This window comes from Gavia stellata, unplaced genomic scaffold, assembly GCF_030936135.1.
Source record: "Gavia stellata isolate bGavSte3 unplaced genomic scaffold, bGavSte3.hap2 HAP2_SCAFFOLD_42, whole genome shotgun sequence".
In the NCBI taxonomy this organism is placed as follows: Eukaryota; Metazoa; Chordata; class Aves; order Gaviiformes; family Gaviidae; genus Gavia; species Gavia stellata.
Window position 1 is genome coordinate 1,344,872 of NW_026776913.1, and position 20,601 is coordinate 1,365,472.

Sequence of the window (20,601 nt, forward strand, 5' to 3'; positions counted from 1 at the left end):
CAGCAGAGCCTCTGCCCTTAACGTCATGGGATTTGGTCATCAGTTGCCTTCCCAGCAACCCGGCCACCACAGAGGAGAGATGCTCGAGTGCCCGACTGTGTCTCCCTCTTCTGCCTCCCCTGGCAGGGGCACTTTGCCATCCCCTCTTCTCCCTGCCGCCCTTGTTCATACTGTTACGCTCACTGGTGTGGGGGGCTGAGGATTGAAGTACAGCTGAGACACCAATGCTGCATGTACTGTCATGCACGTACGTCCATGGAGGAAAAGCAGCCAGCTTGCATCCTGTCAATCTTTGGGCCTCTGGGAACTGCAGTGTGTGCGGCTGGAAATGATGTGACCCTCCATTCAGAATGTAACGAATTTAAGATATGTGACTTTTTCCTTGAGAGGTCCTGCTGGGTTGCAAGCTGCCGTCCAGAAGCACATAGTTCTCCCATGACATCTCTGTGTTATCTAGCAGTCCCATGGAGAAGATGTCTCAGTGCTAAGGCCATGGAGATGCTGCTGGGCAGCTGAATGTGGGCAGCTGTAATGAGCCCTCTGTGTCCCTGGTTGGGAGGGCAGAGCGGAGGTCTTCCTCGGGAATGGTTAGATGGGGTGAGGGCTTTGGAGAGCTGCACTTGGAGAGTGGGTTCCTCTGCTCTCACTGGTGTCATAGAATCATAGACTTACAGAATGGTTTGGGTTGGAAGGGGCCTTTAAAGGCCATCTAGTGCAACCCCCTGCAATGACAGTCCCTTTGCCTCTCAGGACCCACCAGGTGTCACACGGGGTGCAGCAGAAATGCCAAGGATTTCTGCCTCAAAACCACTCTTCAGCTGTGGTGGGGCAATTAAAACAGAATAAACGAAACAAAATCCCCACAGCTCTGCTCTGCCGTCAAGTGATTTGGAAGCAACAATGCTGAAAAGGTCTTTGATATTGAAAGTGGATTTAATCTGAGATCACCCTGTGTTCCTACTGAGCTATTGCTGTAGGCCAGGGCTGACACCTACAGAGCCCACAGCAGAACCTCCTGCTCTCTGGGGCACCCTCAGCCAGCACCAAAGAGAGCTCACAAAAGGTCTTCCTGAAAAGACTGAATAGATTATACTCAGAGAAGTCTGCCCTAACTTGTCACAGTCGTGACCTTTTTGAACAGGTCCCCAGGTCCCGAGGAAGAAAATGTCCAACGGCAGCTCCATCACCCAGTTCCTCCTCCTGGCATTCACAGACATGCGTCAGCTGCAGCTCTTGCACTTCTGCCTCTTCCTGGGCATCTACCTGGCTGCCCTCCTGGGCAATGGCCTCATCATCACCGCCATAGCCTGCGACCACCACCTCCACAGCCCCATGTACTTCTTCCTCCTCAACCTCTCCCTCCTCGACCTGGGCTCCATCTCCACCACTCTCCCCAAAGCCATGGCCAATTCCCTCTGGGACACCAGGGCCATCTCCTACTCGGGATGTGCTGCCCAAGTATTCCTGCTTGTCTTTTTCATGTCAGCAGAATTGTATCTTCTCACTGTCATGTCCTATGACCGCTACATTGCCATCTGCAAACCCCTGCACTATGGGACCCTCCTGGGCAGCAGAGCTTGTGTGAAAATGGCAGCAGCTGCCTGGGGCAGTGGGTTGCTTTACGCTGTGCTGCACACAGCCAATACATTTTCACTACCACTCTGCAAAGGCAATACCTTGGACCAGTTCTTCTGTGAAATTCCACAGATCCTCAAGCTCTCCTGCTCAGACACCTACCTCAGGGAAGTTGGACTTCTTGTGGTTAGTTTCTGTTTAGTCTTTGGCTGTTTTGTTTTCATTGTGCTGTCCTATGTGCAGATCTTGAGGGCCGTGCTGAGGATCCCCTCTGAGCAGGGACGGCACAAAGCCTTTTCCACGTGCCTCCCTCACCTGGCCGTGGTCTCCCTGTTTCTCAGCACTGGAGTGTTTGCCCACCTGAAGCCCCCCTCTATCTCCTCCCCATCCCTGGACCTGGTGGTGGCAGTTCTGTACTCGGTGGTGCCTCCAGCAGTGAACCCCCTCATCTACAGCATGAGGAACCAGGAGCTCAAGGATGCCTTTTGGAACCTGACCCCATGGATGCTGTTTTACAGAAAATAACCTGCCTCCCCTCCTCTCCACATTTCCCAGAGATTCTCTTAGGCCACAAGTCGGCATTTTCCTCTTGTGATAATTCTACTCATGAAAAATTTTCTCGGTTTATACTCCTTCTGTTGAGTCTTGGTGGTGTCATGGGTCACCCTTGCACAACACTGTGTCAGCTGTGGCCTGTCCAATGGCAGCTTTTCAATAAAAGGGGATCTCCCAGGTGCAGTGCCTGAAGGCTGGTTTCTTCCTACAGAGTTGCTCCCAAGAAAATATCCATAGAGTTGCTCTTTTAAAGTTTCTGTTCTCCTTTTGTTCTCAGTGTTTTTGGTGTTAAGCTCATGGTAAGGTTGGGTTCCAGAGCCTGGACTCTCAGCCCAGCCCGTTCTCAGGCAGCTCCAGCTACATCAGGTGCTCATGGCCTTGTCCCGACAAATACTGAAAATCTCCATCGACTGATCACCCACCAACTGGCCTGAGTCCTTGCTCCAGTGTTTGGCTCTGAGGGATTTCTCAAAAACCCAGCTCTCAGCTTCTCCTTGTCCATCACGTGCTCCAGGCCCCAACCATCCTTCTGGCCTCTGCAGGACTCGCTCCAGCCTGCCAGGGTCCTTCTTGTGCTGGGGAGCCCCATACTAGACACAGCAGTCCTGATGTGGTCCTGTGGTGGGTTGACTTTGACCAGCAGCCAGACACCAACCCAGCTGCTCAGTCACTCCCCCTACTCAACAGGGCCAAGGGAGAAAATAAGATGGACTAGCTCATGGGTCAAAGTGAAGACAGGGACATCGCTTACTAATTCCTGTCACCGGCAAAGAAGAGCTGACTTGGGGAAGAGAAATTTAATTTATTGTCAATTAAAAGAGATTTGGATAGTGAGAAGATCTAACAGAAATATTAAAGAACATTTCCCCACCCCGCTCCAAGGCACAAAGCCTTGGGTTGATCCAGTTTCCCTCTGGGTGACTTCTTACACCACAGCACTGCCCTTCGAGTGACATTTCTCTTTCCTCGTGTCCAGTCTGGAGCTCTCCAGCTGCACTTTCTGCTATAAGTTCTTTCTCATGCCGTTTCCCACTACGAAGAAAAGATTCGTCATCTCTGAAACCACCTTTCCAGCAGTCAAAGGCTACTCCTATGCTGCCCTGAGCCTCTCTGCCACAGGGTCAATGCTGCCCAGGTCCCTCAGCCGCCCCACACAGATCATATGCACCCGGTCCCGAATCCCATCTTGGCAGACCTGCACTCGACACTCTCTAGTTCCTCCTGACTTCTCCAAACTGGGGAGCCACCCTCTGGGACACACCCATGTGTGTGGAGCCACACCAGTGCTGAGTCAAGGGGAATGATCACTCAAGTTGTCTGGGTGGCCCACACTCCTCCTAACACAGCCCCACGTGCAGCTGCCCTTGTTCATAGAGACCATACGCTACTGGTTGTAGGGCATCCCTCGTAGTGCCCAGGCCCTTCTCCTCAGCTGCTCACGTCCCAGCCTGTCCTGATGTATGGGGTTATTCTCCCCACGCCCCCCACCACTGCAGCTCGGATGCAGAAATGTTGAACCATACGACTGTCACAGAGTTCCTTCTCTTGGGCTTCCCCTCCCTCCACCATCAGGAGTCCCTCATGGCAATCGCTCTCCTGGCTTCGTACCTGGTGATCTTAGGGACAAACCTGCCGATCATTCCCTCATTCTTGCTGAAGGAGACCTCCACAGTCCCACGTACTTTTCCCTCTGTAACCTCTCCTGTTTGGAGGTTTTCATCACCATATCCATCATACCCAAAGACGTAGGAAACTTGTGCATGGCCAGCAAAGCCATATCCTGCCCAGGCTGCTTAACTCAGTGCTACTTCTACTCCCTTCTGGGCTGCATCTTCATGTATGTCCAGCCTTCAAGTCACCTCATTTCCTGAAACAAGGCAGTGGTCCTTCTCAACACAGTGCCAACTCCTTTGATGAGTCCCTTTATTTTCAGCCTCAGGAACCAGCTGATGAAAGATGCTCTCAAGGCAGGTTTCAAGAGAAGTGGGATAACCTTCAGAAACTGCTTTTCCACCTGAGGAGAGGTGTTGTAAGTGGATTTTGAAAGGGGAGAGGGGTGGGGAGGGCAAACACATGGTTATGATGCATCTGCAGAAATGAGACCTCTCTTTCTTAGCAGTGTAAGGACTCCTTAATCGAATATCACACCAGACTCTCTTCTGCAACACGTCATCATAAGACGATCCGCCATAGCAATGCCTTTCAAATGACCTACAAGCACTTCACAAACCCTGGTGAATACCACAGTGGCATTTTCTAAGCGTGCAAACCAAGACAGAAAGCAACAAGCAGAGGACTTCATCCCTCCATGGCACACCCAATTCTCAACAAGCTTCACCCTCCTCCAGTTCTCATGCAACTTCGCCTTGCTCCTAAATGTGTTTTCCCGATTATTTTGGTGGCAGATCTTTGCTGAACCTCTTAGTCTTTAGGAAATGACAGAAAATAGGTGGAACACAATGAAGAGAACAATAACAGCTTGCTTTCTGGACCAAGTGGCACTTACATCTCTGTTAACCTCCTGGTCAGAACAAAAACATGCCTGAAATTCAGTCCAGTTGAACTGTTGAGAATGACCTCTCTTCTAATTTGGTCCAGAATCTAGAACATTGGTCAGGAATGTAGTTGGGAGTAAGAGTGCACCTGTCTCCAGATCACTCATGTTTGGTGAAACAAATGTCCATTCCTTGACACAATGCTCCCTGAGCCAATACTTCAGCTAATCCAGCACATTCAGTGGAATTAGCTTGTTCAGACATAGACTTTTATAACTTTAATGTCTAAAAAGATGAGTTCATTCTCTGGCCTCCTTTGATAGCGGGGAAGGATCAGCACTCTAGAGGGTGATATCATCTCCTCCTACAGTGGTCTTCAGGAGAACTGTACTTAGCATCGACTTGGCAGCTTAGTTTTCCCATAGGGAATGCCAAGTGCCCTGAGCCACATACTGGGCAACGTGTGCTCATTTGCAGAAGGGAGGGACTCTTGCTCAGCGGGGCCATCCTTTGAAGACATGAGGGTTACAATTGTACCTTAAAGTCTCTCCAAAATTAAAAGGAAACCTCTCCTCTTCTCTAATCCCTGTCACAGTGTTGCCATTTAGTGCCAGTGGCTCTTTGCACAGTGGCAGCTATGAAGGGAGACCACGTGTCTTGGTACAGTCCTGTCCTGCCTGTCTTCTCATTCCAGCTCCTCTTTCTTTAGATACCCTCTCTGTGTGCTTGACACTGCTGAACCCAGATACAGGCAGCGTGGTGGTCAGTGCAGTCAGAGCTGTGGGGCATAAGCTAATGGGCACTCACACACCTCAGTGGACAGGCAGAGGTTGGGGCAGAGTGTATGGGGCCAGGGTGCCAAGACATGTCCCTTATGTTCTCAACTCTCTTAATCTCTCGCTGTCTCTTTCTCCATCTTGCTCGTATCTTAGGGATCCATCTCAATCCCTCAGCTCTCTCACAGTTGTCTCTCAGCCATCTACATGGGATGTGATTTAGAGCGAGCAGTGAATCTGAAGCACCCTCCCCATGGAAGCACCTTCAGGACCAAGGCACCCCAGTGTAGGTGGGGTGAATGACTGAGTAAAAGGGCTCCTCCATTCCAGGAGCTCTCTGGGCTGTCTAGGTGACTGCCTCGGCCATCTCTAACTTGCTGTAAAGATATGAAGTTTGAGACAGGGAATCATCAGGGACAGTGTTTTTTCTGACCCAAGCGTTATGAAAGCCCAAAGAGGAGGCGTGGGCAAAGTGCTCTCTCTTTCAGCCACAGACATTCCCTGGGCAGGCAATCCAACAGGTACCAGGATTTTCCTGGAAACCTGTGCTTGATCATGATCCTGCACGGCCTCAGCCCCCACTCATCCGCGGGACACCCCCCGTCACCATTTCCATGCTGAACAGGGATTCCTGAGAACTCAGATGGGAATACTGAGGTCCAGGTGCTGTGTCGCTGCAGGGAGGCAGCCCAAATGCATTCAGAAAGAGAAGATGAGGAGGAAAAGACGTTCAGCAAATGATCATCACCCTTGTTCCTTTCCCCTCCTCCTCAGGCAACATCACTTTTCCTCATTTGGCTTAGACAGCTCAGGTGCCTTTTCGCTGGAATTCAGTTTTCCCCGCCCTTCCCTCCCTAGTTCACATCTGCTTCTAAGTCTCCTGTCTAACAGACCCTTGGCACTGCCTTCGACTAGCAAGCTAGTAACTCCTGGCCACTCTCGGTCAGTGGAAAGAGATGGACTGTCCCGGGACAGAATTGTCTCATCAGAAAGCAAATGTTTCAGGGAGTTGAGACCACTAATCCTGTGTAGTGTCCATTCTTCCTCAGGGTGAAGATCAGTCTATGGCACGATGTGTTGCCCTAAAGGCTTTTTTGCATGATGGAGCTTTTCTGTCGGGCCCCTCTTCCTGTTGCTTGAAAGCAGAACTTGGCTAACGTCTATGCCAGGTAGTATGGGGAATAACTTCATGTGTCATAATCTAATGTGAGCAAATGGACATTCTCTCTCATTCCACAGAAATAGGCACCTCAGTGCGGCAACTCATCTCTCTCATGAGAGGAGGTTCTTCCAAGAAGAGCAGTTTGGCCCTCTCAAAGAACCTCTTCCTGCCCTTTCACGAGGAATGGAGCCCCTAAGCCAAGTGTGAATTCAGTCAGAGGAGGGAAAACCGCCATGTTGTCTCTGGCAGTGACTCCTTCACGATTCCTTTGTACAACAAACACAGAAGCGCATGCCCTTCCTCAGGTTCCCTTCCTGCCAGGTGGGGAAAAGAAGGTCCTACAGCACTTCATGGAGAAAGAGGAATGGGACAAGCGGACATCACCAGTGGAGTTCCTCCTTGTGCTGATTTTGGCTGGGATGGGGTTAACTTTCTTCATAGCAGCTAGTATGGGGCTGTGTTTTGGATTTGGGCTGGAAACAGTGTTGATAAAGCAGGGATGGTTTAGTTACTGCTGAACAGGGCTCACACAGAGCCAAGGCCTTTTCTGCTCCTCACCCCACCCCACCAGTGAGTGGGCTGGGGGTGCACGGGAAGTTGGGAGGGAACACAGCCGGGACAGCTGACCCCAACTGACCAAAGGGATATTCCATACCATATGACATCATGCTCAGTATATAAAGCCGGGGGAGGAAGAAGAAAGGTGGGGACATTCGGAGTAATGGCGTTTGTCTTCCCGAGCAACCGCTACGCGTGATAGAGCCCTGCTTCCCTGCAGATAGCTGAACACATGCCTGCCGACGGGAAGTGGTGAATTAATTCCTTCTTTCGCTTTGCTTCTCCGCACAGTGTTCTTTTGCTCTACCTATTAAACTGTTTTTATCTCAGCCCACGAGTTTTCTCACTTTTACTCTTCTGGTTCTCTCCCCCACCCCACCTGGGGGGAGTGAGTGAGCGGCTGTGTGGTGCTTAGTTGCCAGCTGGGCTTAAACCACGAAAGTCCTTTTTGGCGCCCAACGTGGGGCTCGAAGGGTTTGAGATAATAACAGATTCAACAGAACTTCTATCCTTTAAAAGTTATAGGTCAACATTAGTCTGTTTAATTTGCACCATGATCTTCTTTTTGCTGTATCTGTTAAAGATTGGCCTGTGCTTTTTCAGTATGCTGTGCTCTGCAGTAATTAGTGACATTTTGCCTGGAAGATTTGTTTTTAAAATGTTGACCTTGAGCTGGGTAATCTGGTGTTTGGTCTCTGGGCTGAGGCCATTACTGTATTTTGGGTACCATCTCATGGAGATACTTCACAATTATACTCCTTCTGAGAGTTTTTTTGTGGAGGAAATACAGAACAGCACCCTTGCTTCCTTCTTCTGTGATGTTGTCTCCCTCATGACAATGACCTCTCAGTACCTTGAACATCCTTGGGCAGTTAAAATACTTCTATTGATATTCCTTAGACATATTGCTTCAGTTTTCTCTAAGGTCAACAAGCAATTTAGGAATATGACCCAGGTTCCACGAGAGTATGGTCATGGGTGGCACGGCATGTGGGAAAATATGGGCAGGTATCTAGAGAACTTCTCACCTCCAATGATCTGGACTTTCACCCCTGAACAACTACAGGATCCTGATGAAGTGGTAGAATGTTTGAAAAAAAAATGCCATGGCTACTCCAGAGAGGCACAACTTACCGTGCTGTGCTGGGCCCTCGCCAGCATCTACCAAACACTGCTTGATACTATGCAGCACCCTCAGGGAGAAGAGAGGGGAAAGAGATCAGGCACTGTATTCGTCGCCCCTATAACTAAAAAGAAACAGTGGAAGCGGAAATCAGCTCGTTTAGTAAGGGATGAAGAAGCTTCTCCTAAGAGGGAAAAAGAATCAGAAGAGGCAGCCTCTTCTGCAGCAGAGCAGCCACAGGAACAGGAGGAAGAGGCTGAGATAATCAATGAAACGGAAACCACCCGCTCCCTATCCCTAAGTGAGCTGCGAGATATGCAAAAAGATTTTAGCCGTCAACCAGGTGAGCTAATTCTCAGCTGGTTGCTTCGATGCTGGGATATTGGGGCCAGTAGTCAGGAATTGGAGGGTAAGGAAGCCCGGCAGCTGGGATCCCTTGCTAAGGACAAGGCCATTGACAAAGGTATTGGAAAAAAGGCAAGAGTCCTCAGTCTTTGGCAGAGACTCCTGTCAAGTGTGAAGGACAGGTATCCCTTCAAGGAAGAACTCGCAAAATCTCGAAGGAAATGGACCAACATTGAGGGGGGCATCCAGTATCTGAGGGAATTAGCCGTGTTGGAGGTGATCTATAATGACCAGGCATGCAAAGACCCGGATGAAATCCAATGCAAACGGTCCATGTGGCAAAAGTTTGTACGAAATGCAGCAACATCTTACACCCACACCCTGGCGATAATGAACTGGACAGACATTGAGGCACCAACTATAGATGAACTGGCCAGGCAACTCCGAGAATACGAAGATAACCTTGCTCCCTCCATGTGTGATTGTGTCTCGGCTGCGGACAGACACAGACTGACTCAAAACATGTTTGAGCAAGCTGAGAAGGGTAGGTTTTCCTCATCCACTCCAACCAAAGCCTCAGCTATTCAGAGTCAGCCTTTTCCTGTTCAAGCGAAAGGGTACCGGTGGCGCACACCACGTGCAACCCTGTGGTTCTTCCTGCGTGACCAGGGGGAGGACATGAGGAAGTGGGATGGTCAACCCACCTGGAGACTAGAAGCTCGGGTGCAGGAACTACAAGGGAAAACAACAGCCAAAATGCATCCATCCAGGAAAATGACTGCTCCAGTGTCTGTTGGGCAGAGTAGAAGGGCTGACGGTACTTTTGATCCTGATGAAGGGACCTCTGTTATGCACTTACAGAAACCAAGTAATGAAGACTCAGACCAGGAGTAGAGGGGCCCTGCTTTCGGCCAGGCGGAGGAAAGGGACAATCGGCTTTACTGGACTGTGTGGATTCGATGGCCTGGCACATCAGCCCCACGGGAGTGTAAAGCTCTAGTGGACACCGGTGCCCAGTGTACTTTAATTCCATCAGATTACAAGGGGGCGGAATCCATCTGTATTTCTGGAGTGACAGGGGGATCCCACGAACTGTCTGTGTTGGAGGCTGAAGTAAGCCTAACTGGGAATGAGTGGCAAAAGCACCCTATTGTGACTGGTCCAGAGGCTCCGTGCATCCTTGTCATAGACTATCTCAGGAGATGGTACTTCAGAGACCCAAAAGGGTACCGGTGGGCTTTTGGTATAGCTGCTTTGAGTACGGAGGAAATTAAACAGCTGTCTAGCTTGCCTGGTCTCTCAGAGGATCCTTCTGTGGTGGGGTTGCTGCAAGTTAAAGAACAGCAGGTGCCAATTGCTACCATGACAGTACACCGGCAACAATATCACACCAATCGAGACTCCCTGGTTCCCATCCACAACTTGATCCGTCAACTGGAAAGTCAAGGAGTGATCAGTAAGACTCATTCACCCTTTAATAGTCCCATATGGCCTGTGCAAAAATCTAACGGAGAGTGGTGGTTAACAGTGGACTATCGAGGCCTGAATGAAGTCACACCGCCGCTGAGTGCTGCCGTACCAGACATGCTAGAACTTCAATATGAACTGGAGTCAAAGGCTGCCAAATGGTATGCAACAATAGATATCGCCAATGCGTTCTTCTCGATCCCTCTGGCAGCAGAGTGCAGGCCACAGTTTGCTTTCACATGGAGGGGTATCCAGTACACCTGGAATCGACTGCCCCAGGGGTGGAAACATAGTCCTACCATTTGTCATGGGTTGATACAGACTGCACTGGAACAAGGCAAAGCTCCCGAACACCTGCAGTATATTGATGACATCATTGTGTGGGGCAACACAGTGGAGGAAGCGTTTGAGAAGGGGAGAAGAATAATCCAGATTCTCCTGAAAGCTGGTTTTGCTATAAAACAAAGTAAGGTCAAAGGGCCTGCACAGGAAATTCAGTTTTTAGGAATAAAATGGCAGGATGGGCGTCGCCATATCCCAATGGATGTGATCAATAAAATAACAGCCATGTCTCCACCAACTAACAAAAAGGAAACACAAGCTTTCTTAGGTGTTGTGGGTTTCTGGAGAATGCATATTCCAAGTTATAGTCTGATCGTGAGCCCTCTCTATCGAGTGACGCGGAAGAAGAACGACTTTGAATGGGGCCCTGAACAGCAGCAAGCCTTTGAACAAATTAAATGGGAGATAGTTCGTGCAGTAGCGCTTGGGCCAGTCCGGACAGGGCAAGATGTGAAAAATGTACTTTACACCTCAGCCGGGGATAACGGCCCCACCTGGAGCCTCTGGCAGAAAGCACCTGGGGAGACTCGAGGTCGACCTCTAGGGTTTTGGAGCCGGGGATATAGGGGATCTGAAGCCCGTTACACTCCAACTGAAAAAGAAATATTAGCAGCATATGAAGGAATTTGAGCTGCTTCGGAAGTAGTTGGTACTGAAGCACAGCTCCTTTTGGCCCCTCGATTGCCTGTGCTGGGCTGATGTTCAAAGGGAAGATCCCCTCTACGCATCACGCAACTGATGCTACATGGAGTAAGTGGGTCGCACTGATAACGCAACGAGCTCGGATGGGAAACCCCGACCGCCCGGGAATCCTGGAAGTGATCATGGACTGGCCAGAGGGCCAAAACTTCGGAGTGTCACCAGAGGAGGTGACTCGTGCTGAAGAGGCCCCTCTGTATAATGAATTATCAGAGACTGAGAAGCAATATGCCCTGTTTACAGATGGATCCTGTCGTATTGTGGGAAAACATCGAAGGTGGAAAGCTGCTGTGTGGAGTCCTACGCGACAAGTTGCAGAAACTGCTGAAGGACAAGGTGAATCGAGTCAGTTTGCAGAGGTGAAAGCCATTCAGCTGGCTTTAGATATTGCTGAACGAGGGAAATGGCCAGTACTTTATCTCTATACGGACTCATGGATGGTGGCAAATGCCCTGTGGGGGTGGCTACAGCAATGGAAGCAGAGCAACTGGCAGCGCAGAGGTAAGCCCATCTGGGCTGCTGAATTATGGCAAGATATTGCTGCTCGGATAGAGAACCTGGTTGTAAAAGTACGTCATGTAGATGCTCACATACCCAAGAGTCGTGCCACTGAAGAACATTGAAACAATGAGCGGGTGGACCAAGCTGCTAGAATTGAAGTGGCTCAGGTGGATCTGGATTGGGAACATAAGGGTGAGCTATTTGTAGCTCGATGGGCCCATGACACATCAGGACATTTAGGAAGGGATGCAACATACAAATGGGCTCGTGGTCGAGGGGTGGACTTGACCATTGATGCCATTGCACAGGTTATCCATGAATGTGAAACATGTGCCATAATCAAACACACTAAGCAGCTAAAGCCTTTTTGGTATAGGGCGATGGCTGAAATATCAATACGGGGAAGCCTGGCAGGTTGATTATATCACACTACCACGAACCCGCCACGGGAAGCAGCATGTGCTTACAATGGTGGAAGCAACTACCGGATGGATGGAAACATACCCTGTGACCCATGCCACTGCCCGGAACATCTTGGGCCTTGAAAAGCAAGTTTTATGGCGACACGTCACCCCTAAAAGAATTGAATCCGACAATGGGACTCATTTCCGAAACAACCTCATTAACACCTGGGCCAAGGAGCATGGCATTGACTGCATGTATCACATCCCCTACCATGCACCAGCCTCCGGGAAAATGGAACGATACAACGCACTGTTAAAAACGACACTGAAAGCAATGGGTGCTGGGACATTTAAGCATTGGGATACACATTCAGCAGAAGCCACTTGGCTAGTTAACACTAGAGGCTCTGCCAGTCGACCTGGCCCTGCCCAATCAAAACCCCTGCGCACTGTGGAAGGAGATAAGATTCCCGTAGTACATACAAGGAACTTGCTGGGAAAAACAGTCTGGGTTATTCCTTCCTCAGGAAAAGGTAAACCTATTCGCCGGGTTATTTTTGCTCAAGGACCTGGGTGCACTTGGTGGGTAATGCAGAAGAATGGGGAAGTCCAGTGTGTACCTCAAGGTGATTTAATTCTGGGTGAAACTAATCCATAATTTGAGTTATATATTACAGAAATTACTATAGCAGGAACCACCTGAACCAATGAAGGACAAGCCTTACAAGAAGCAGTGCAAGTGCAGCAGTGACCCGACCTGAGCTGGCTGTGGTACCCAATAACTCCATGCAATACAACACCTCTTCTCTCCTGAGTGACCACCATAACAGATGGAGCCCAAAGTTATGGACTACATGAACTCAATGGACATTTATGGACATTTTAGAAATATTTTACAGGGGTGGTCCATAGACTAAGGGAAGGATATCTGTGTACTATATCAAAGGATGGGAAGGGCGATGATAGGGAATGAGAACGTTTTGGATGGTGTGAGACCTGAGCATGATGTAAATGGTATGGAATAAGGGGTGGAGAATGTGCTGGTTTTGGCTGGGATGGGGTTAACTTTCTTCATAGCAGCTAGTATGGGGCTGTGTTTTGGATTGTATGGGGCTGTGTTTTGGATTTGGGCTGGAAACAATGTTGATAAAGCAGGGATGGTTTAGTTACTGCTGAGCAGGGCTCACACAGCACCAAGGCCTTTTCTGCTCCTCACCCCACCCCACCAGTGAGTGTGCTGGGGGTGCACGGGAAGTTGGGAGGGAACACAGCCGGGACAGCTGACCCCAACTGACCAAAGGGATATTCCATACCATATGACATCATGCTCAGTATGTCAAGCTGGGGGAGGAAGAAGGAAGGTGGGGACATTCGGAGTAATGGCGTTTGTCTTCCCGAGCAACCGCTACGCGTGATAGAGCCCTGCTTCCCTGCAGATAGCTGAACACATGCCTGCCGACGGGAAGTGGTGAATTAATTCCTTCTTTCGCTTTGCTTCTCCGCACAGTGTTCTTTTGCTCTACCTATTAAACTGTTTTTATCTCAGCCCACGAGTTTTCTCACTTTTACTCTTCTGGTTCTCTCCCCCACCCCACCTGGGGGGAGTGAGTGAGCGGCTGTGTGGTGATTAGTCCGGCTGGGCTTAAACCACGACAGGAGTTCAGTCCAGTTGGCAGCCGGTCACAAGTGGTGTCCCCCAGGGCTCAGGTTTGGTGTTGGTCTTGTTTAATATATTTATGGACGATCTGGATGAGGGGATCGAGTGCTCCCTCAGCAAGTTTGCAGATGACACCAAGTTGTGTGGGAGTGTTGATCTGCTTGAGGGTCGGAAGGCTCTGCAGAGGGATCTGGACAGGCTGGATTGATGGGCCAAGGCCAACTCTATGTGGTTCAACAAGGCCAAGTGCCAGGTCCTGCACTTGGGTCACAACAACGCCATGCAACACTACAGGCTTGGGGACGAGTGCCTGGAAAGATGACCCGCAGAAAAGGACCTGGGGGTGTTGATCGACAGCTGGCTGAAGATGAGCCAGCAGTGTGCCCAGGTGGCCAAGAAGGCCAACGGCATCCTGGCCTGTATCAGAAATAGTGTGGCCAGCAGGAGTAAGGAGGTGATTGTCCCCCTGTACTCGGTGCTGGTGAGCCTGCACCTCAACTGCTGTGTTCAGTTTTGGGCCCGTCACTACAAGAAGGACATTGAGGTGCTGAAGCGTGTCCAACAAAGACCAATGAAGCTGATGAAGGGTCCAGAGAACAAGTGTTATGAGGAATGGCTAAGGGAACTGGAGAACAGGAGGCTCAGGGAGACCTTATCGCTCTCTACAACTACCTGAAAGGAGGTTGTAGCAAGGTGGGTGTTGGTTTCTTTTCCCAGGTAACAAGTGATAGGACAAGAGGAAACAGCCTCAAGTTGTGCCAGGGGAGCTTTAGATTGGATATTAGGAAAAATTTCTTCACCAAAAGGGTTATCAAGCGTAGGAGCAGGCTGTGCAGGGAAGTGGTTAAGTCACCGTCCCTGGGGTATTTCAAAGATGCGTAGATGTGGCGCTTAGGGACTTGGTTTAGTGGTGGACATGGTAGTGTCAGGTTAACGGTGGGACTCGGTGGTCTTAAAGGTCTTTTCCAACCTAAATGATTCTATGATTTTATGTTTCTACTTTTTGCCCATCCCTCTGGCCTGTCTATGTCCTTTGGGATGGCAGCTGTGGACTGCAGTATAGTTTCTGCTCTCCTCAATATAGTTGCATCTACAAATGCTATGAAAATGAACTCTCTCATCTCCTGCAGGTCATTAAAAACACATGAAACAGAGCAGGTAGCACGACAGACTCTTGCAGGACCCTTTTAGCTAGATGCCTCCAGGCAGAGTACCACACATTGACCTCATCCCTCTGAGCTCCACCATCCGACTGTTGTTTTAGCCATCTACTGACTCACCCACGCAGGCCATCATATCCTAACTTGGGCACAAGAATAATGTGGGAGATGATGCTGAAAACTTCACTGACTTCCAGGTTAAAAGACAACCACTGCTCTCCCCACGCCCAGCAATCCTGTCCTTTCATCACAGAAAGCAAAGAGGATGGCGAGACACACACTACCCTGAGTAAAACCAGACACCACCTTTTTCAGCCACCCAGAAATGGGATCTGAGTGAATGGACACACTCTGGAGCACAGCCTTGAGTTTCACTGCTCATCTGTTGTGCATTTTTGAAAGGTGCGTGCCATGTTTGGGTGCTGCCAGTCATCAGGGAGTCCCCCCAGCCTCCATCACCCTCTAAAGATGATGGAGAGTGTCATCCCTGTGAGATTGGCTTGCCCTCTCAGCTCCCTGGGATGCCGCCCCACTTGTCCCATAGACTGGTAAGGGTTGCGTTTGCTCAGGTGACCCCTGACTTGATCCCCATCCACCACTGGCTGATCTCCTTCAGGGTCCTGCCCTGAGTCACAGAGTCCTGCGAGACCTTGCTGGGGAACACTGAGGCAAAGAGGATAAGAGAGAATCTCAGCTCTGTCTACACCTGCTCTTATGAAACTCAGCAGTGACCACAGAGTACCTTGGTTTTCTTCTTCAACTGTTCCTGAAGTAGTAAACACTCATTATGGTGCCCTTTCTAGTTTCCTTTGAGTTGCAGTCTGGGTTATTGCAGAGCTTGGAGGATGCTGTCCTTGAAGACCAGCTGGACTGAGCTCTGCCATCAGGTCACAGCTCTGTCTCCCACAGTAACGGCTCCAGTTTGTCCTGTCCGTGGCCCTGGCTGAGGTCATTGCTGCACATCTGGGCTGAAGCACCACAGCTGTGGCATCAGGCAGGGTCATACTTGCCATAGGGGAACCTGTTATCAAGTGTCCAAGAGCCTGGGTGTGCAAAGGCTTTACTTCAGAGGAGAGACATGGCTTGGACAAAAGAATTCTGGATGTCTTTTTATCCCTAGGACTACAAACCCAGAATGAAATGTCTGAATTCAGTCAACTGAAGACGTGTCCCCAGCTTGCAGAAATTAGATCCCTGCCTGTCACCTTCCTGGTATCCTGTCTAATGATGAAACAAACAAAACGTGATTCTCATGCCTGACTCTTTTCCTGATAGGAGAAATGTCAGTGCTGGGAAGAAGTGTCTCTCCCCAGCTGCGGGAGGGAACCTCAGTGATTGCTCCAGCCTGTTTCACAGCAGGTTCCCCTGGAGCCCCAGGGACCCCTGGGGGGAGCCCCGAGGGGCAGAGAAAGTGCCGCCTTGGGCTGCTCCTCTGCTGCTGAGCTGTGCCGGGCTCCTGGGATGGAGGGAGCTCATGGCAAGCGGGCAGCACTGCCGAGAGACAGCTCTGCCCAGGAGCAGCTCCTCTGCAGAGCGCAGCAGGGCTGAGGGCACTGCCTGCAGGCACCGAGGGGAGAGGATCAAGGCAGAGAGAGGTTAAAGGCAGTCTGGGGTGGGAGGACAGAGGCGAGCTCTCTGGAGGAGAAATCTTCACAGCCCTTGACACGGTAAGTCTCTGGGTGTGGGGCAATTTAGGTACAGTTCACGGGCAGATCTCCTAATGATGGCACATCCCACAAACTCTGAGAGCTTTCAGGAAGAAGTGCCACAGGTTCTCCAGTGTAGAGGAGGAGGAGGTGCCCCAGAGCAGGGCTTCCCTGCTGCACCATGAGAGGGACAGGGCATGAGGGCTGCCTTCTGCCAGGGACGGCTGCAGGGTGTGAAGGTGGGTGTGCAGCCAGGGGTGCCCAGGGCTGTCCTTCCGAGCAGGGTCCCTGCACCCCCGGGGCTGGGTGCTGGGGCAGGGACTCTGCCGCCTGCCAGGGTCAGCACTCAGCCTGCCCGGGGAGCTCCCCACGGCGCTGTGGGGAGAAGCTGGGGGTGGAAGGAGAGACCAGTGCAATGGCAGGGTGCTTCTGCTGTTGAGAGGGTGCTGTGTGGGTCAGGGCTGCTCACAGCTCCACATCACTGCAGGATCTTCCCAGGAGACTTTTCAGGAAGCACAGCAAGTCAGGGGCTGCCTGAAAGGGAAGGATCCTGGTCTTTCACTCTTCCCTTCTGGATTGTCTGGGTGGGCAATGGCAAATAGAAATTAATCTCTCATTTCCGGAGGAGGCACTGAAATTCCAAGTCTGTTCCTCTTAGAGGTGAATAAAGCGGGGAGTATTGGAAATCACCATGCCGTGGTCACAGACAGCATCAGTGTCACTTTTCCAGCCTCGCCAGGGCTGGTCTGATGTTCCCCTCAGAGCCTGCACACCCAGAGATGCCCCTGGGCAGTGTCCTGCTGCAGGGAGGGCTCTGCAGGGCAGAGCTGAGCAGGCAGCGGGTGGGATGGGCTCTGTGAGCACTGCCAGGGAGGAGACACAGGGGACAGAGAACCAGCTCCTGGCAGGGACAGCTGCAGGCAGCAGAGACAGGGACGGGGTTGGGAGGACACTGCAAACAAGCACAGGGGGAGGGTGCGCTCAGGCAGCTCTCTTTCTGTGTTTCCCTGCAGATGTCTGCTGGGCACTGTCTGCGGGGCAATGAGCTGACTCTCTCTGTAGAACCTCCCATCGGAGGGACCCCCGAGTCTCTGCTTTGCCTGTCCTGCAGGGCTTGCAAGCTGCCCCCCAGAAAGGCGCAGCTCTGCTGTGGGATCCTCGGGAGTGCGGAGCCTTTCCTTGGGGGTCGGCACTCTCCTCGCAGAGTCAGTTGCTTCTCTCTGGGAGGGGTCGTGTCCTGCCCTCTCCATCACACCTCCACCTCTGGGCTGGGCTAGAGAAGAGTTTTCAGAGCTGTCCTTTGAAACAGGACTCCTCTGGTCTCATCAGAGTCCATGTTTAGCATTTTTTTTTAAAAGAGTAATTTGTGTGTGAAGTCCTCTTCAAGGCAGCACAAGTGAAAGCACAGGGCAGATGGGAAAAGTACTGATGGACACTGCAGCTCTCCTGACTCTGCATTAAATTACAAAGAGCTGAGCCATTTTGCCTGTCCCATCTCAAGACACTTCACATTTTCAGTCATAAAAATGAGGATTTCTACCCCTAAAAATAACACCCACCAGATGTGATTGTGGAAAAGAAAAAACACAGACAAAATTATTAAAAAGAGATGCTGAGCCTCTCTTCCGCAGTCCATGTTCTTCCGAGTCATGAGTGCAGATATTGAACTTTTCAATGACAGGTACATTATATCTGACATCTGAAATCTGTGAACATCGGAGCTGTCCCATCCAGCTCCCATGTACCCCCTGCAGCAGAGCAAAGCTGTCTCCTCAGCAGCACCCGGGCAGAGGTCCTGGTCCTCACAGCACACTCAGCCAGCACAAACTAGAGAAGGGAAATGCATTCCAACTGGGGGGGATTGCTATGAAGATTTGAGTGGCTTTTCTGTCCTAATTTTTTCCTGTCTTTTCCTTCTTTGGACAGAACCCCAGACCAAGAAACAGCAAATGTCCAACAGCAGCTCCATCACCCAGTTCCTCCTCCTGGCATTTGCAGACACGCGTCAGCTGCAGCTCTTGCACTTCTGCCTCTTCCTGGGCATCTACCTGGCTGCCCTCCTGGGAAATGGCCTCATCATCACTGCCATAGCCTGCGACCACCACCTCCACAGCCCCATGTACTTCTTCCTCCTCAACCTTTCTTTCATCGACCTGGGCTCCATCTCCACCACTGTTCCCAAAGCCATGGCCAATTCCCTCTGGGACACCAGGGCCATCTCCTACTCAGGATGTGCTGCCCAGGTCTTTCTGTTTACCTTCTTGCTTGGAACAGAATGTGCCATTCTCACTGTCATGGCCTATGACCGCTACATTGCCATCTGCAAACCCCTGCACTACGGGTCCCTCCTGGGCAGCAGAGCTTGTGTCCACATGGCAGCAGCTGCCTGGGGCAGTGGGTTGCTCAATGCTGTGCTGCACACAGCCAATACATTTTCACTACCACTCTGCAAAGGCAATGTCTTTGACCAGTTCTTCTGTGAAGTTCCCCAGATCCTCAAGTGCTCCTGCTCACATTCCTACCTCAGGGAACTCGGGCTTCTCATGGTTAGTGTCATTTTTGCTTTTGGCTGCTTTGTTTTCATTGTGCTGTCCTATGTGCAGATCTTGAGGGCTGTGCCGCGGATTCCCTCTGAGCAGGGACCACACAAAGCCTTTTCCACGTGCATCCCTCACCTGGCTGTGGTCTCCCTGTATATCAGCACTGGCATATTTGCTTACCTGAAGCCACTCTCCATCTCCTCCCCATTCCTAGATCTGGTGGTGGCAGTGCTCTACTCGGTCGTGCCTCCAGTAGTCAACCCCCTTATCTATAGCATGAGGAACAAGGAAATCAAGGAGGCCCTGTGGAAAGTATTTGAATATGATCTACTTCAGATTAATAAGGTGCCCATATTCCCACTTGAGCTCCCACTGTACCTCAGGGAAAACCAGGACTAACTTTTCCTCATATGTGTCTTTATTTTTCTGTTGTGGTTTTTTTCTTTTTTTATTATTTCTGGTTTTGCTTTATTCATGTGATAATATTATTCTTGGCCTCCTACCTGTTTTTTTCTTGACCCAAAGACCTCATGTAGATATGGATCCAGGCTCTCTCTTTAGATAAACTCAATAAAGAAACCAGCAAAAACTGTCTCAGCTGCCATCTCTTCACATCTCCTCTGGAGCTGGGGAGCAGCCCCAGCATGCTGGAGGGGTTCAGGAGGCAAATGCCCAGCTGTCCCATGGAGGAGCATCCCCGGTTGCCCTTGGGGCTGCCCCTCGCTGCCTCGGTGGGCAATCCCTCTGCTGCCTGCAAGTCGGGGCTGTTGCTTCCCTGGAGCCATGACCAAGGACAGCAGCAGGACATGGCCTTTTCCGTGCTGGTCTCTCCTCACTGTCTTGCTGTGCCCTTGCATTTGTGTTACCCTTAAGGTCTCGGGTAACTTGTGACAGTCCTGTTGTCTCTACAGTGGCATTCCTGTGTCTGCAGGCAGGAGCAGGCAAGTGAACCACTGTATCAGAGCTGGCCTCCATGCAAGTACCCCCATGACAAAGGGGCTCTTCAGGGCAGGGCCAGAAGGCTGGATGCCTCTTCCAAAGCTGGAATACACTGCAGGAGCTGCTCCCTCAGAAGGACTTTTCCTCTCCTGGGGTTCTTGGTGGATTCAGGGGGACAAGCTCAGAGTCCCAGGGTGATGTGTTAGGGACCAAGGGCTGTAAGAAGAGTTCCCTTCCTGGTTGCATGTGTCCACTCAGACAGCAACTGGTCTTTGACTTATCTGCCTGTTGCTGTCCCACCTGCAGTGGGGCTGGTGGCAGATGCCATCCTGGAGAGGAATGGGGAGCTGCCAGGAGAAGTCAGGGGATCTCCAGGGACAGTGTGTGAGTCTGACTTGGCAGTGAGTGGCATCTCATAAAATGAGTGACAATCTAAGGTGGAATCTCCAAGAGGAAAAGGTGAACCCGAGGAGCCCAAGGGCTACCGAGGACCATGCAATGCCAGGAGAGGCTTAGAGGAGCCAGAAGGCAAAGGGACATAAGACTGGGGAGTGGTTCAGGACACCCTCTTGGTAAACCCACGGTCTGGATCTAGTGCAGCCCTCCCTTGCCTTTTGTGCCATTGGAGACACCCCATGGTCCTGCCCGCCCTGTCCT

General features: G+C 50.9%; 2 protein-coding genes across 2 annotated transcripts; both read left to right on the forward strand.

Moving 5' to 3' along the window:
- Positions 1-1,164: 1,164 nt before the first annotated feature.
- LOC132316714 (olfactory receptor 14C36-like) lies at positions 1,165-2,028 on the forward strand (the record flags this gene model as incomplete). Its single annotated transcript, XM_009821642.2, has 1 exon — positions 1,165-2,028. A coding segment is annotated over exon 1 (864 nt), but the record flags the coding sequence as incomplete, so codon positions are not given.
- Positions 2,029-18,438: 16,410 nt separating this feature from the next.
- Positions 18,439-18,810, forward strand: LOC132321524 (olfactory receptor 14I1-like; the record flags this gene model as incomplete). Its single annotated transcript, XM_059835021.1, has 1 exon — positions 18,439-18,810. A coding segment is annotated over one exon (372 nt), but the record flags the coding sequence as incomplete, so codon positions are not given.
- Positions 18,811-20,601: the final 1,791 nt, after the last annotated feature.